This window comes from Staurois parvus, unplaced genomic scaffold (genome assembly GCF_062004578.1).
Source record: "Staurois parvus isolate SC_StPar_1 unplaced genomic scaffold, SC_StPar_1.0 ptg000213l, whole genome shotgun sequence".
Classification (NCBI taxonomy): Eukaryota; Metazoa; Chordata; class Amphibia; order Anura; family Ranidae; genus Staurois; species Staurois parvus.
Window position 1 is genome coordinate 3,037,501 of NW_028318009.1, and position 17,321 is coordinate 3,054,821.

At 48.3% G+C, this 17,321-nt stretch overlaps 1 protein-coding gene across 1 annotated transcript in view; it reads left to right on the forward strand.

Moving 5' to 3' along the window:
• SETDB1 (SET domain bifurcated histone lysine methyltransferase 1) overlaps positions 1–16,408 on the forward strand; it is a 52,373-nt gene extending 35,965 nt beyond the window's left edge. The window contains exons 13-16 of the mRNA XM_089678972.1: positions 7,978–8,556; positions 12,202–12,318; positions 14,322–14,491; positions 15,837–16,408. Coding sequence (XP_089535098.1) covers positions 7,978–8,556; positions 12,202–12,318; positions 14,322–14,491; positions 15,837–16,393 — 1,423 coding nt within the window. The 3' untranslated portion in view covers positions 16,394–16,408. The remainder of the gene's footprint in view (positions 1–7,977; positions 8,557–12,201; positions 12,319–14,321; positions 14,492–15,836) is intronic.
• The last annotated feature ends 913 nt before the right edge of the window (positions 16,409–17,321 follow it).

Sequence of the window (17,321 nt, forward strand, 5' to 3'; positions counted from 1 at the left end):
TTGGAGTGTGGGAGGAAACCGGAGTACCCAGAGGAAACCCACGCAATCACAGGGAGAACATGCAAACTCCATGCAGGAGGCGCCATGGTCGGGAATCGAACCCATGACCCATTTACTGCAAGGCAGATGTGCTAACCACTAACCACTGTGCCGCTCCTCGTCCTCGTCCTCGTCCTCCTCCTCGTCCTCCTCCTCCTCGTCCTCGTCCTCCTCCTCGTCCTCCTCCTCCTCGTCCTCCTCGTCCTCCTCGTCCTCCTCGTCCTTGTCCTCCTCCTCGTCCTTGTCCTCCTCCTCGTCCTCCTCGTCCTTGTCCTCCTCCTCGTCCTTGTCCTCCTCCTCGTCCTTGTCCTCCTCCTCGTCCTTGTCCTCCTCCTCGTCCTTGTCCTCCTCCTCGTCCTTGTCCTCCTCCTCGTCCTTGTCCTCCTCCTCGTCCTTGTCCTCCTCCTCGTCCTCCTCGTCCTTGTCCTCCTCCTCGTCCTCCTCGTCCTTGTCCTCCTCCTCGTCCTCCTCGTCCTTGTCCTCCTCCTCGTCCTCCTCGTCGTCCTCGTCCTTGTCCTCCTCCTCGTCCTCCTCGTCCTTGTCCTCCTCCTCGTCCTCCTCGTCGTCCTCGTCCTTGTCCTCCTCGTCCTCCTCGTCCTTGTCCTCCTCCTCGTCCTCCTCGTCCTCCTCGTCCTTGTCGTCCTCCTCGTCCTCCTCGTCCTTGTCCTCCTCCTCGTCCTCCTCCTCGTCCTTGTCCTCCTCCTCGTCCTTGTCCTCCTCCTCGTCCTCCTCCTCCTCCTCCTCGTCCTCCTCCTCCTCCTCGTCCTCGTCCTCCTCCTCGTCCTCCTCGTCCTCGTCCTCCTCGTCCTCCTCGTCCTCGTCCTCCTCGTCCTTGTCCTCCTCCTCGTCCTCCTCGTCCTTGTCCTCCTCCTCCTCGTCGTCCTTGTCCTCCTCCTCCTCGTCCTCCTCGTCCTCGTCCTCCTCCTCCTCGTCCTCCTCCTCCTCGTCCTCCTCGTCCTTGTCCTCCTCGTCCTCGTCCTCCTCCTCCTCCTCCTCCTCGTCCTCCTCCTCGTCCTCCTCCTCGTCCTCCTCCTCGTCCTTGTCCTCCTCCTCGTCCTCCTCCTCGTCCTTGTCCTCCTCCTCGTCCTTGTCCTCCTCCTCGTCCTTGTCCTCCTCCTCGTCCTTGTCCTCCTCCTCGTCCTTGTCCTCCTCCTCGTCCTTGTCCTCCTCCTCGTCCTTGTCCTCCTCGTCCTTGTCCTCCTCGTCCTTGTCCTCCTCGTCCTTGTCCTCCTCGTCCTTGTCCTCCTCGTCCTTGTCCTCCTCGTCCTTGTCCTCCTCGTCCTTGTCCTCCTCGTCCTTGTCCTCCTCCTCGTCGTCCTCCTCCTCCTCCTCGTCCTCCTCCTCCTCCTTGTCCTCGTCCTCCTCCTTGTCCTCGTCCTTGTCCTCGTCCTCCTCCTTGTCCTCGTCCTCCTCCTCCTCCTTGTCCTCCTTGTCCTCCTCCTCGTCCTTGTCCTCCTCCTCGTCCTTGTCCTCCTCCTCGTCCTTGTCCTCCTCCTCGTCCTTGTCCTCCTCCTCGTCCTTGTCCTCCTCCTCGTCCTTGTCCTCCTCCTCGTCCTTGTCCTCCTCCTCGTCCTTGTCCTCCTCCTCGTCCTTGTCCTCCTCCTCGTCCTTGTCCTCCTCCTCCTCCTCGTCCTTGGCCCCGTCCTCCTCCTCCTCGTCCTTGGCCCCCTCCTCCTCCTCGTCCTTGGCCCCGTCCTCCTCCTCCTCGTCCTTGGCCCCGTCCTCCTCCTCGTCCTTGGCCCCGTCCTCCTCCTCGTCCTTGGCCCCGTCCTCCTCCTCGTCCTTGGCCCCGTCCTCCTCCTCGTCCTTGGCCCCGTCCTCCTCCTCGTCCTTGGCCCCGTCCTCCTCCTCGTCCTTGGCCCCGTCCTCCTCCTCGTCCTTGGCCCCGTCCTCCTTCTCGTCCTTGGCCCCGTCCTCCTCGTCCTTCTCGTCCTTGGCCCCGTCCTCCTCGTCCTCCTCCTCCTTGTCATCCTCTCCTCCCAACACACCCCCGTCCTCCCCCCCTCCTCCTTCTTCTTCCCCGATTTGCCCATCATTGCAAAAATCGGCCAATTCCCCCCCCAACTTTACGGATTAAAAAAATGTGCCAAAATCCAGAAAAATGGCCAACCCATTAACGTTGTGAAAATTGGCCGTTTTTTTTTTTTTTCTCCACCCATCTATGGCCTGCATGAGTTCACCTATTCCAGAAAATAGTTTTGTGTAGTCAGTGGTCCCTAGAAATTATAAGCAATTCTGTGCTGCTTTGTAAAATGGTCATTGTTTATATTTTTACCTGTAGGCTCTTTGGGTCCCTTCAGAAGCCTGGCTAATAAACTCCTAGTTGGGAACCCCACATCCTGTGGTTGCTAGGACATGAAAACCGTTGGGAATGCTGGCAATGAGCATCCAACTGTTTTCACTTACTAGCAATGAGCCAGGACGTTGGGGTTGCTAAGCAGGAGTCTGTTATCCATGTTTCTGGGGGGACCCAAATGGCCTGCAGGTAAAACTATTCCACTATCTCCATTTTTGAGACTTAGTTCTTCCACACAGTACAGCCCGGCCTGGCATGGGATGGGATGGGGAAGGTGGGCTGATCATTCTCTGTTGCAGTTCAGCAACATATACAGGTCTGGTCTCTCCTCTAGTGGGTGGGATAGTATAAGGAGTAGCAGCAGACTGATGAGCTCATCCCACTGTCACTCTGTTCTCTCCTCATATCAGCATGTTCCTTGCACTGCATCTAAACTAGTTGGCTCCTCGTGCTGCTTCTCCCTCCCCCTGGACTTACAGTATCTCCCAGTACACCCCTCACATTTTTGTAAATATTTGATTTTATCTTTTCATTTGACAACACTGCCGAAATGACACTTTTATACAAACTGTACACTCACTATGTTACATTGTAGCACGGTGTAAATCTGCTGTCCCCTCAAAAATAACTCAACACACGGCCATTAACCTCTTGCCGACCGCGCATAGCCGAATGACGGCTTCACCGCGGCCGGCCAGTTCTGAGTGGACGTCATATGACGTCCTCCCAGAACGCGCTCTCCAGGGGGCGCGCACCCGGCGATCTCCGTGATCGCTGTGTCCTACGGACACAGCTGATCACGTGATGTGGTGAAAGGCCGATCCCACCGGCCTTTTACCACGTGATCAGCGGTGTCCAATGACACGCTGATCACAGGGAAATGCAAGTGCCGGTTCTCGGCTGCACTTTCCTCACGCTGTCAGATCGTGAGGAAAGTACTGCCGAGAACCGGCAGTTGTCAGAGCGGGGATCGGCACCGATCATCAGGGGACTGATGATCAGTGCCCTGATGATCGGTGCCCAGCAGTGACACCCGCAAGTTCCGCCCAGCAGTGCACCCACTAGCCCCGCCCACCTGTGCCCAGCAGTGCCCCCACCTGTGCCACTCTGCCTGTGCCCAGAAGTGCCACCTACATGTGCCCAGCAGTGCCACCCACCTGTGCCCACCAGTGCCACCCACCTGTGCCCGCCCACCAGTGCCACCCAGCAGTGCTGCCAGTCAGTGCCACCAGTCAGTGCCCAGGGGTTGTGCCAGTCAGTGCCGCCAGTCAGTGCCCAGAAGTGATGCCAGTCAGTGCCGTCTATCAGTACCCATCATCAGTGTCACCTATCAGTGCTGCATATCAGTGCCGCCTATCCGTGACCCCTAATTAGTGCTGTCTATCAGTGCCGCCTATCCGTGCCACCTCATTAGTACTGCCTATCAGTGCCCTTTAGTGCTGCCTATCAGTGCCCATCAGTGCCGCCTATCAGTGCCCATCAGTGCCGCCTCATCAACGCAAATCAGTGAAGGAGAAAAAATACCTGTTTGAAAACTTTTATAAAAGAAACAAACTTTTTTTTTTTTTTCAAATTTTTTGCACATTTTTAATTTATAGCGCAAAAAGTAAAGCGCCCAGTGGTGATTAAATACCACCAAAAGAAAGCTCTATTTGTGAGAAAAAAATGATCAAAATTTCATTTGGGTACAATGTTGCATGACCGCGCAATTGTCAATCAAAGTGCGGCAGCGCTGAAAGCTGAAAATTGGCCTGGTAAGGAAGGGGGTATAAGTGCCTGGTAGGCAAGTGGTTAATGTCTAAACTGCTGGCAACAAAAGTGAGTCCACCCCTAGTGACAATGTCCAAATTGGGGTCAATTAGCCATTTTCCCTCCCCGGTGTCATGTGACTTGTTAGTGTTACAAGGTCTCAGGTGTGAATGGGGAGCAGGTGTGTTACATTTGGTGTTATCACTCTCACTCTCTCATACTGGTCACTGGAAGTTCAACATGGCACCTCATGGCAAAGAACTGAGGATCTGAAAAAAAGAATTGTTGCTCTACATAAAGATGGCTTAGGCTATAAGAAGATTGCCAAGACCCTGAACCTGATCTGCAGCACGGTGGCCAAGACCATACAGCGGTTTAACAGGACAGGTTCCACTCAGAACAGACCTCGCCATGGTCAACCAAAGAAGTTGAGTGCATGTGCTCAGCGTCATATCCAGAGGCTGTCTTTGGGAAATAGACATATGAGTGCTGCCAGCATTGCAGCAGAGGTTGAAGGGGTGGGGAGGGGGGGGGGTCAGCCTGTCAGTGCTCAGACCACACACTGCATCAAATTGGTCTGCATGGCTGTCGTCCCAGAAGGAAGCCTCTTCTAAAGATGATGCACAAGAAAGCCTGCAAACAATTTGCTGAAGACAAGCAGACTAAGGACATTACTGGAACCATGTCCCCTAGTCTGATGACACCAAGGTCAACTGATTTGGTTCAGATGGTGTCAAGCGTGTGTGGCGGCAACCAGGTGAGGAGTACAAAGACAAGTGTGTCTTGCCTACAGTCAAGCATGGTGGTGGGAGTGTCATGGTCTGGGGCTGCATGAGTGCTGCCGGCACTGGGGGGGCTACAGTTCATTGAGGGAACCATGAAGGCCAACATGTACTGTGACATACTGAAACAGAGCATGATCCCCTCCCTTCGGAGACTGGGCCTCAGGGCAGTATTCCAACATAACTACTCCAAACACACCTCCAAGGCGACCACTGCCTTGATAAAGAAGCTGAGGGTAAAGGTGATGGACTGGCCAGGCATGTCTCCAGACCTAAACCCTATTGAGCATCTGTGGGGCATCCTCAAACGGAAGATGGAGGAGCGCAAGGTCTCTAACATTCACCAGCTCCGTGATGACGTCATGGAGGAGTGGAAGAGGACTCCAGTGGCAACCTGTAAAGCTCTGATGAACTCCATGCCCAAGAGGGTTAAGGCAGTGCTGGAAAATAATGGTGGCCACACAAAATATTAACACTTTGGGCCCAATTTGGACCTTGTCACTTAGGGGTGGACTCACTTTTGTTGCCAGCAGTTTAGACATTAATGGCTGTGTGTTGAGTTATTTTGAGGGGACAGCAAATTTACATGTTATACGAGCTGTACACTGACTACGTCACATTGTAGCAAAGTGTCATTTCTTCAGTGTTGTCACATGAAAAGAGAGAATCAAATATTTACACAAATGTGAGGGGTGGACTCACTTCTGGGTGATACTGTTGCTGTGCTGGGACTGCAAGAGGCTGACACCAATACAAATTCTGGCACTTACATGGCTGGTAATGTTAAACTTACTGATGGATGTATTTATTATAGATCTGCATCACTTTCTGACTTTTATATCTGTCTGGAGTTCTGCTTTAAAGTGGTTCTATAGTATTATTGTTTTTCACATTAAAGCGGAGTTCTAGTTAATTTAAAAAAAGATAAGTCAGCAACTACAAAAATTGTAGCTGCTGACCTTTAAAATACAGACACTTACCTGTCCCTCAGTCCAGCGGAGTCCTCACCACAGCTGGTTTCACCGGCTGTCTTCTCTCCCTGGCACCGGCATCCTCAGTGTGGGCACCTGGCTGTGACAGCTTGTGGCTTCACAGCCGGGTGCCCACTGCGCATGCGCGAGCAGCGCTGCGCTTTGTGAATGGTGTCGCGTGTCCCAGAAGACTACAGGGAGGGAGGAATGGGGGAGAGGACAACTTCTGCAATCGATCGTAGCGGAAGTGGGAGCAGGTACCTGTCAGATCTGGGTTCCCACTTCCCAAAGGTGCCAAACGGGGAGCATGGGACAAGTGCTTAAAGTGGAACTTCTCCTTTTGGGTGGAGCTCCATTTTAATGTATTCTTTGCATTAAGGTGAAAAACCTTTTGTGCTGAACAGTCTCCCCCCTCCCCAGCCCCCCTTATTATTCATACCTGAGCCCAATCCGATCCAGCGATGTGCACAAGAGCAGCGGCACTAGCCGCTGTCTCCTTCCTCCCTGGGCAGACTGATAGCAGCAGGAACCATTGGCTCCCACTACTGTCAGAAAAATGCTGTCCTGGGAGGAGGAGGCTGAGCCACGCACTCTGTGTCAATGGACGCCTACAGGGTGGCTCGGGAGCAAGCCGGCATGGGTGCCCCCATGGAAGGCTGCTTTCCATGGGGTCATCTGCCGAAGAGGAAGGGGCCAGGAGCATCGGCAGGGGACTCCAGAAGAGGATCGGAGCTGCTGTGAAAAACCATTACACAGCAGGTAAGTACAGCATGTTTGTTTTAATTTTTGAAAAAAACAACTAAGCTTTAATGTTACCTTAAAATTATACTAAAGGCTTAATTTTTTTTTCTAATAACAAACATGTTATACTTGCCTGCTCTGTGCTAGGGTTTTGCACAGAGCAACCCCAATCCTCCTCTTCTCAGGTTCCCGCCAGCGCTCTGTGCTTCTCCCCCCTACCAAGTGCCCCCACAGCAAGCCGCTTGTTATGAGGGCACTTGTGCGTGCTTGCCCCTGAGCCCTGCTCTTTGTGTTTATAGGATACACAGAATGGGGCTCATGCCTACATCCCCCCTCGCTCCCTCCTTACTGGCTAGCTCCTTACTGACTATGCAGCTCCCTCCGCACTCCCCCCAATACTTACCTGAGCCCAATCTCGATCCAGTGCTGTGCACAAGAGCAGCCGCTGTCCTGGCGCTCTTCCTTCTCATTGCCTCAGAAACAGCAGCAGGGGCCATTGGGTGTTCTTGTCTCATTGGGTGTTCTTGTCTCATTGGGTGTTCTTGTCTCATTGGGTGTTCTTGTCTCATTGGGTGTTCTTGTCTCATTGGGTGTTCTTGTCTCATTGCTGTTATTGTTGGGGTCATTGGGTGTTCTTGTCTCATTGGGTGTTCTTGTCTCATTGCTGTCATTGTTGGGGCCATTGGATGTTCTTGTCTCATTGGATGTTCTTGTCTCATTGGATGTTCTTGTCTCATTGCTCTCATTGTTGGGGCCATTGGGTGTTTTTGTCTCATTGGGTGTTTTTGTCTCGTTGGGGGTTTTTGTCTCGTTGGGGGTTTTTGTCTCGTTGGGGGTTTTTGTCTCGTTGGGGGTTTTTGTCTCGTTGGGGGTTTTTGTCTCGTTGGGGGTTTTTGTCTCGTTGGGGGTTTTTGTCTCGTTGGGGGTTTTTGTCTCGTTGGGGGTTTTTGTCTCGTTGGGGGTTCTTGTCTCATTGCTCTCATTGTTGGGGCCATTGGGTGTTCTTGTCTCATTGGGTGTTCTTTTCTCATTGCTCTCATTGTTGGGGCCATTGGGTGTTCTTGTCTCATTGGGTGTTCTTGTCTCATTGGGTGTTCTTGTCTCATTGGGTGTTCTTGTCTCATTGGGTGTTCTTGTCTCATTGGGTGTTCTTGTCTCATTGCTCTCATTGTTGGGGCCATTGGGTGTTCTTGTCTCATTGGGTGTTCTTGTCTCATTGCTCTCATTGTTGGCGCCATTGGATGTTCATGTCTCATTGGGTGTTCTTTTCTCATTGCTCTCATTGTTGGGGCCATTGGGTGTTCTTGTCTCATTGGGTGTTCTTGTCTCATTGCTCTCATTGTTGGCGCCATTGGATGTTCATGTCTCATTGTTCCTCTCTTTATTCATTTTTATATAGATTTGTGACAAACGTGGCGCCCTTTCAAGTTGTCCAGACAAACGCCTTGCCGACAGAGATCATTTACAAGGCCCCCATGGAGAAGCTGTTCTACCTACCTCACATCTGTAGCTATTCATGCTTGTCCCGCATCCGCGTGGTAAATCATCGGGGCAAGAACCCTCTGCTGGTGCCACTGCTGTACGACTTCCGCCGTATGACCGCACGGAGGCGGGTGAACCGCAAGCTGGGATTCCACGTCATCTACAAAACGCCATGCGGCCTCAGCCTGCGCACCATGCCTGAGATGGAGCGCTATGTTTTAGAGACAAATTGCGACATGGTGTTCTTGGAAATGTTCTGCTTGGACCCATATGTGCTGGTGGACCGCAAGTTCCAGCCACAGAAACCTTTCTACTATATCCCAGACATCACCTACGGCAAGGAGGATGTGCCCCTGTCCTGCGTCAATGAGATAGATCGGACCCCTCCTCCACAGGTGGCGTATAGTAAGGAGCGCATTCCCGGCAGAGGAGTATTTATTAACACGGGCAAGGACTTTCTGGTGGGATGCGACTGCACGGATGGATGCCGAGACAGGTTAGATACGGAGATTTGTGTGTTTAAGAGGATCTGATAAATTGCAGTTTACCTTTACAAAGGAGAGTAGGCAGGAAAGAATCTTTTAACTTCGTTTGAGAAATTTTTAGGGTTTTTTTTCAAAGAATTTAGTACAAGTAGAGGGATGCACCGAAATTTCGGTGGCTGAAATGTTTTGGCCGAAAACACCCCTTTCGGCCGAAATGAAAAAAAAAAGTACTGATACAGGTGCTGAAAAAACCACGCCGCCCGGCCGCTGCTGCTCGCTAGTTCAGCCTTACCTGAGAAACCATCGAGTGATCCCGGGGCTGGGCATAGAGATGAGTGAAAGAAAGATGGCCTCCACCCATCTCTATGCCCTTGGAGGACTGGAGCGATGTCACTTCCCGTTCCGGCCATTTTTTTTTTTTCTTTAAAGCACCAGATCAATGCTTTTTTTTTTTTATCTATCTAATGCTTTACATTGCAGAGGAGAGATGTGTGGTCTTATTGACCCCATATCTCCACAAAGAGGACCTGTCGCTAATTGTTTCTATCACAGGGGATGCATGCATTTCTTGTGATAAGAATAAGTGATTAAAATTGTTTTAAAGGAACAGTCCAAAAAAAAAAAAATTAAATTAAAAAAAAAAAAGTTTAAAGTGCCCCCGTGCTCGCATGTAGTGGGGAACGTATACGTAAGCCACGCCCACATATGTAAATGGTGTTTAAACCACACACGTGAGGTATCGCCACGAACGTCAGAGCAAGAGCAATAATCCTCGCACTAGACCTCCTCTGTAACTTTACACTGCTAACATGTAGACATTTTTAAAGCATCGCCCATGGAGATTTTTAAGTATTGCAGTTTCACGCCATTTCATGCCATTCCACAAGCGTGCACAATTTTAAAGGCAAATTTGTCTTTATTAGATTTTGTATCAAATTAAACAATACATAGCAAGAAAATAATAAGAACATCGACAATGGAATGGGCAAAAAACAACAACATAGGTATCAGTATGATCCATGGGGATGAAGGAAGATGAATCCAAACATAGATACAAGGGGGGCATCCCTAGACAGGCGATATTCAACAATGAGATAATTCTATAAAACCAAGAGAATACACCCAGACAGAGAAGAAAGGGAGAGAAGAAAGAGGAAAAAAAAAGGGGAGGGGGAAGGGAGACACCAGATGTAAAGATATTGAAGGAAGAGAGGAAAGCAAAGGAAGAGGGTCGGGAGCGTGCCCAATTTTAAAGCGTGACATGTTGGGTATCTATTTACTCGCCATAACATCCTCTTTCATATTTTAAAAAAAAATTGGGGTATATATTGTTTTTTTTTAATCAAAGTGTATTTTTTTCCAAAAAATATGCATTTTTAAAAACTGCGCATTTCAGTTTTTGACCAAGTGCATTTTGAATTTTCAGTTTCGGCACCAGAATTTTCATTTTGGTGCTCAACTACGAACAAGCATACCATGGACATAACACTGCATAATCTAGATACGGGAGGGGACTGTCCTTCCTCCTCTCTTCTTATAAAGGTGTTACCCACCTTGTCCTGAGTACAGTGCAAAGCTCCAACATTGTTTCTGTGGATACTCACATCTCCAGGATCCTTTGTTCCCAAACCAGTCCATGTCCTACAATAGGAAGCTGCATACCGTTGTTCTTTACCATTGGTTACTGCCTGATATGTATTCACTGAATAATCCTAACTAGAGAAAGCTAACGGGGCTTTAGGAGGCACCACACCACATGAAAATAGATAACTCAAAATGTAAAAAAAATAAAACTTTTTTGAACAAAGTTAAAACCACAGTTGCGATAATGATTTTGAGCAATCACATCGCTCATCTTAAAAAGTGTAGCTTGTAACAAACAGGCAGAGATTACAAGGCATGTCCTTGGATAATATAAGAACCATAGTTGACACAATTGCTCCGAAATTATCCTTGAATCCTTTCTTCGACGCGTTTCGCAGGACAATAGTCCGCTTCCTCACGGAGATATAACATATGATTCTAAAATCATATATACAAGGCCAAAAATATGCATACTAAAGGAGAATAACGTCTATGGCAAACAAATCTTTACATTTACCCGGGGATGGCATCAAAAGGTTTATAGAAAGCCAGCAGGAACCATGAGCATTGGATCCAAGATGGAAGGGTCCCTCCATCAAAGGTCCACTTCTACTAATGCTCTGTATTATTATTATTATACAGTATTTATAAAGCGCCGATAGTTCGCTCAGCGCTGTACATTACAAAGGTGGACAAACGTGACAGACCAATAACAATACAATGCAAAACATGAGGGGATTGAGGGCCCTGCTCTTTCGAGCTTACAATCTAGGAGGGAGGGGATGGTGGCTCAGGATGAGATAGCTGTGGGGGATGGAGTGGTAGGAAGAGTGGAGGAGGTTGGCAAGTTAGCAGGGGGTGGGGTAGGCTTCCCTGAAGAGATGGGTTTTTCAGGGTGCATCTAAAGGAGAGGAGAGTAGGTGATAATCTGATGGGTTGGGGCAGGGAGTTCCAGAGGATGGGTGACACCCTGGAGAAGTCCTGGGAGGAGGAGACCAGGGAACTAGAGAGAAGGAGGTCTTGTGAGGAGTGGAGTGTGTGTGTTGGGTGGTACTTGGATATTAGGTCAGTGATGTAGTTCGGGGCAGTATGGTGGACGGCTTTGTACATCAGTGTTAGGATTTTGAATTTGATCCGTTGGGCAATCGGAAGCCAGTGGAGGGATTGGCAGAGGGGGGTGGCGGAAACAGAGCGGTTGGAAAGGTGAATGAGTCTGGCAGCCGTATTCGGGATCGACTGAAGCGGGGATAGCCAGCGGCGAGGCAGGCCAGTGAGGAGGGAGTTGCAGTAGTCGAGTCGTGATATGATGAGGGAGTGGATGAGCTGTTTAGTGGTTTCTGGGGTTAGGAACGTGCGGATTTTGGCGATGTTGCGGAGGTGGAGTCTGCATGAGTTTGTTAAAGATTGGACTTGGGGCTGGAAGGATAGGTTGGAGTCCAGAATGACACCAAGTACTCTGGCCTGCGGGGCGGGTTTGATGGTGGCGTTGTTGGATGTGATGGAGAAGTCAGTGGGGGGTGGTGTCTGGGGTGGGGGGAAGACAAGAAACTCGGTTTTGGAGAGGTTCAGTTTAAGAAAGTGGAGTGACATCCAGTCTGATATGTCGCTCAGTAGGTGTGTGATTCGGGCAGAGACTGAGGGGGTGAGGTGGGGGGTTGAGAGATAGATTTGTGTGTCGTCAGCATATAGGTGGTAGTTGAAGCCGTGAGAGTGTATGAGTTGGCCAAGGGAGGAGGTGTAGATGGAGAAGAGAAGGGGCCCGAGGACGGAGCCTTGAGGGACCCCAACAGAGAGGGGGAGTGAGGGGGAGGTGGTATTCAATGAATATCATTCAGTCTGGAAAAAGTGAAGTTCCAGGATTCTGCCGTTTGTAGGTACTAGTTACAATAAATGTTTAGGGTCTTTGGTGGGCTGGTGGTAACGCCGGTGAGTTTGGTTGGTGGTGGAAGTTCGGTCAACAGCAACTTGCAAGCATCCTTTCCTCTGCCATTGAAGTATTGGTAATGCAGTTGTTGGAATAGTTACTTCTCTTCGGAGTCCATCTTTTATATAAACGTGATTCTTTATTTCAGGACCAAATGTGCTTGTCACCAACTGACGTTAGATGCTACTCGCTGCACTCCTGGGGCTCAGGTCAACATGCAAGCTGGATACCAACACAAGCGTCTCGAAGAGTGCCTCCCTACAGGGTAAGGGCAGATGGCTGTGACTAGGTGCACCGGACACACCCGGAACTGTAATACTATGACGGGATTTTGCTTTGGCTTTTTGTAGTTGGATCTACTGATGTTTCCAAAATTTTCTTTCACAGCTCCTCAAGGAATTTGGTTTTCCCTCTTTGAGGCCACTCTCTGTAATGCCATAGAGCAGCCTTTCTCAACCTTTTTAACACAGAGGAACCCATTAGGGATGCACCAAAATTTCAGTTGGTCCAAATGTTTCGGCCGAAAACACCCCTATGGACCGTTGGCCGATATGAAAATAAGCACCGATACAGGTGCTGAAAATTACCCCACCCCCTTGCCGCTGCCGCTCGGTAGTTCTCAGCCTTACCGGAGAAACCACCGAACGATCCCGGCGCTGGGCATAGAGATAAGTGAAGGAAAGATGGCCTCCACTCATCTCTATGCCCTTGGAGTACTGGAATGATGTCACTTCCAGTACCGGCGCGTTGTAAACAAGGCTTTTTTTTTTTTTTAAAGCACTAGATCAATGCTTTTTATGATTCAATGCTTTACATTGTAGAAGAAAGATGTGGGTTCTTATTGAAGTAGTGCCAGTTAAAGTAGCGCAGTACTGAATAGCAAAAAAAAAAGGCCATGTTAGGATGGGGGTAACATCTTCCTGAGCTCAAGTGGTTAAAAAGGTGAAACAACGGGAAATGTGCTTGTTTTGCATAGACGTGTTGCATATTTTATGAAGAAATATTTGTTGGGATTTTTTTAATTGAATGTTTTATAGCAAAACGTTAAATACTGTTTTTTTTTTTTTTTGTTTTTTTTTCTTTCATTTGTATAATAACAAAACAAAAAAACCCAGTGGTTATCAAATGCTAGCAAAAGAAAGCTCTATTTGTGTGGTAAAAAAAGATACATTTTATTTACGGACGAGCTCTATTTGTGTGAAAAAAAGATACATTTTATTTACGGACGAGCTCTATTTGTGTGAAAAAAAGATACATTTTATTTACGGACGAGCTCTATTTGTGTGAAAAAATTTTTTTTATGTACGAGCTCTATTTGTGTGGAAAAAAAAAGATACATTTTATTTGCGTACAAGCTCTTGTGAAAAAAAAGAAATTTTGTTTACGTACGAGCTCTATTTGTGTGAAAAGAAAGGATAAATTTTATTTACGTACGAGCTCTATTTGTGTGGAAAAAAAAGATACATTTTATTTACATACGAGCTCTATTTGTGTGAAAAAAAAGATACATTTTATTTACATACGAGCTCTATTTGTGTGAAAAAAAAAGGATGCATTTTATGTATGTATGAGCTCTATTTGTGTGAAAAAAAAAATACATTTTATTTATGGACGAGCTCTATTTGTGTGAAAAAAAAGATACATTTTATTTATGGAGGAGCTCTTATTTGTGTGAAAAAAAAGGATGCATTTTATGTATGGACGAGCTCTATTTGTGTGAAAAAAAAGATACATTTTATTTACGTACGAGCTCTATTTGTGTGGAAAAAAAAGATACATTTTATTTACGTACGAGCTCTATTTGTGTGGGAAAAAAAAGATACATTTTATTTACGTATGAGCTCTTATTTGTGTTTAAAAAAGATACATTTTATTTATGTACGAGCTCTATTTGTGTGGAAAAAAAGATACATTTTATTTACGTACGAGCTCTATTTGTATGGAAAAAAAAAGATTAATTTTATTTACGTACAAGGTCTATTTGTGTGAAAAAAAAGATACATTTTATTTATGTACGGTGTTGCATGACCACGCAATTGCCAGTTAAAGTAGCACAGTGCTGAATAGCAGAAAAATGGCCTGGTCAGGAAGCGGGTAACATCTTCTGGAGCTCAAGTGGTTGAAACAGATGAAACGTGGGGAAATGTGCTTGTATTTCATAGATGTGCTGCCTTTGTTTTCTTTTTATTTATTTTGCCCTTACATACACTTTACTGTCCGCATGTCTCGCACCCGTCTCAAAGTTTTTTTATCTTTTTTTTATCACAGGGTGTATGAATGCAACAAGAGATGTAAATGCAATCCAGGTATCTGTACGAACCGCCTGGTGCAGCACGGCCTCCAAGTGCGTCTGCAGCTCTTCAAAACGCAGAACAAAGGGTGGGGCATCCGGTGCCTGGATGACATTGCAAAAGGATCCTTTGTCTGTATATATGCAGGTGCGCTTACTTGACTTAGGGGTTACCTTGAGATTGATCCTGGATTGTAGAATTTTAAAGCAGATCGATAGTGAAAAGTAAAAAAAAAAAAAATATCTTGTATGGGGGAGAAAAAGCGTACTGACCCGAAATGCATAATTGTACTATGGAAATGCTCCTATGCAGGTCCCTTGACCAAAATCTTCCCTCTTTGGTCACCTGTTCTGTAGAGGATAGGACCAGTGTTTTAGAGGGCCTAGTACAGACAGCAGACCAGGGGCGGACTGACAACTCATGGGGCCCCTGGGCAATAGGGGATCATGGGGCCCCTGGGTCCATGCGCAAACTCAAAAAAGCCTATGAAAAAGGTACCAGGGGCATCTCATGGGGCCCCCTACTGACCCCGGGAGTTTCCAAATGGTAAGTCCGCCCCTGCAGCAGACACATCATCACCAGATACCAGGGTGGTTGTTTCCAGTAAGATTGGTAAAGTGGACCTGACCTCAAACTAGAAACTTTAAAAAAAAGTGCCGGGGTAGCTGATGAAAGGTAAGGTCCTATCGATGTTGGGTATGCCCCCGGAGATACACCTCCCAAGATCTCTTTCCCTACACAATGTATGGGCAGACTTTTGGGAGTCCAGGCAGCTGCATTGTTCTGTTAGGAAAGAAACTGGAGTGTAGTTCTTCTTCCCCTTCCTCTTCCTCTTCTTCTTCCCCTTCCTCTTCCTCTTCTTCTTCCCCTTCCTCTTCCTCTTCTTCTTCCCCTTCCTCTTCTTCCACTTCTTCATCCTCTTCCTCTTCCTCTTCTTCTTCCTCTTCCTCTTCTTCTTCCTCTTCCTCTTCCTCTTCTTCTTCCTCTTCCTCTTCTTCCTCCTCCTCCTCCTCTTCCTCTTCCTCCTCCTCTTCCTTCTCCTCCCCCTCCTCTTCCTCTTCCTCCTCCTCTTCCTTCTCCTCCCCCTCCTCTTCCTCTTCCTCCTCCTCTTCCTTCTCCTCCCCCCTCATTCTTCCTCTTCCTCTTCTTCCTCCTCCCCCCCCCCTCCTTCTTCCTCTTCCTCCTCCCCCCCCCCTCCTTCTTCCTCTTCCTCCTCCCCCCCCCCCCTCCTTCTTCCTCTTCCTCCTCCCCCCCCCCCTCCTTCTTCCTCCTCCCCCCCCCCTCCTTCTTCCTCCTCCCCCCCCCCCTCCTTCTTCCTCCTCCCCCCCCCCCTCCTTCTTCCTCCTCCCCCCCCCCCCTCCTTCTTCCTCCTCCCCCCCCCTCCTTCTTCCTCTTCCTCCTCCCCCCCCCCCCCTCCTTCTTCCTCTTCCTCCTCCCAAATGATCCACTTTAGCACATGGATGAACCATTCTCGTTTTGTGCTTCCTCACAGGTAAAATCCTGACCGATGACTTTGCAGACAAAGAAGGCTTAGAGATGGGAGATGAATACTTTGCAAATTTGGACCACATCGAGAGTGTAGAAAACTATAAGGATGGTTACGAAAGCGATGTCAAGTCATCTTCTGATAGCAGCGGAGTTGACCTCAAGGAGGACCACGAAGAAAACACCGGCACCGATGACCAGGACGAGTCTCAAGACAGTTCGGACGACAATTTTGGAAAGAACGAGGACATCACAACCAGCTCTGTATGGCGGAGCTATGCTACGCGGCGGACAACTAGGGGACAGAAAGAGAACGGGGCTGTAGATACCGCCTCTAAGGACTCTGCTTTGGCCAGACAGACCAGCCAAGAGGAGAATACAGACTGCAAACTGCCCGAGGAGACCTCCAAGAACAAGGTGGCTTCTTGGTTGAGCTCCAACACCATGGCGGACTCCTTTTTGGACTCTGATAGCCGGTCGTCTCTCAAAATGGGAGATGCGGCAGAATTGGAGAAGCATGTGAAGAAGGAGGAACCTACCAAGGTGAGCGTGGTCTACAGGTAATGGTGTTATACAAATGATGGTTGGGTTTTGAAGGGGTAGCCATCTTCCACATAGTTGCCGGCATTCCAGGCTTTGAAAGTGATGGGTGGTTGCTTTGCTTCAACCAAGATCCAACGTGGATTAGCCATTAACGTAACAAACTGGTAAAGAGGTTCTTTGCCGTGCTAATCAGTTCACTGTGGAGCCCTCTGTCCTTGAGCAGAACCTCTGCATCCCTCGCTTGCTGGCCTCTTTCTGAAGATCTGAAGGGATGTATACTATTAACACCTTCCCGCCCGGCCTATAGCAGATTGACGGCTGGGTGGGACACTCGCCATTATGACTGGGCGTCCTATGACATCCTGTCAAAATGAGCCACTCGTGCGGCCACTGGGCCGCACGGCAGCGCGATCTGTCCCAAGGGACACAGCCGATGACATATCACCACACCGGCCCCATTGCCAGTGTCATGTGACCGCTGTGACCAATCACAGCAGATGACCTGTCAATTATACACAATGGATGCCTTCCTGTCATGCCCTCCGTTGTATACAATTATGTTGTTAGCTGTGACTAGTCAAGGCAGTCACATGATACAGAAAGGGCCAATCACAGCCCATCTGTATCATGTGGTCAGCTTTGCCTAATCACAACAAAAGACTGAATTAATCCATTTCATTCAGTAACAACGATTGCAAATATGAATTGGTATTAGCAATCATAATGTGTTAGAAAAAGAAAAAAAAAAATCCTGATCACTCGCCCAGAGTAGTTCCATGTTACTATGGTAACATTGTATTGCTTTGGTCCCAGTGTGCTGAAAAATAAAATGGTAAAAAGAAAAAATGTAATGAAAAAAAAATAGAAACATTTGAAAAAAAAAATACAAATTAAATTCTTATTTTTACCAAAGAAATGTAGCAGAATACATGTTGACCTAAATTCATGA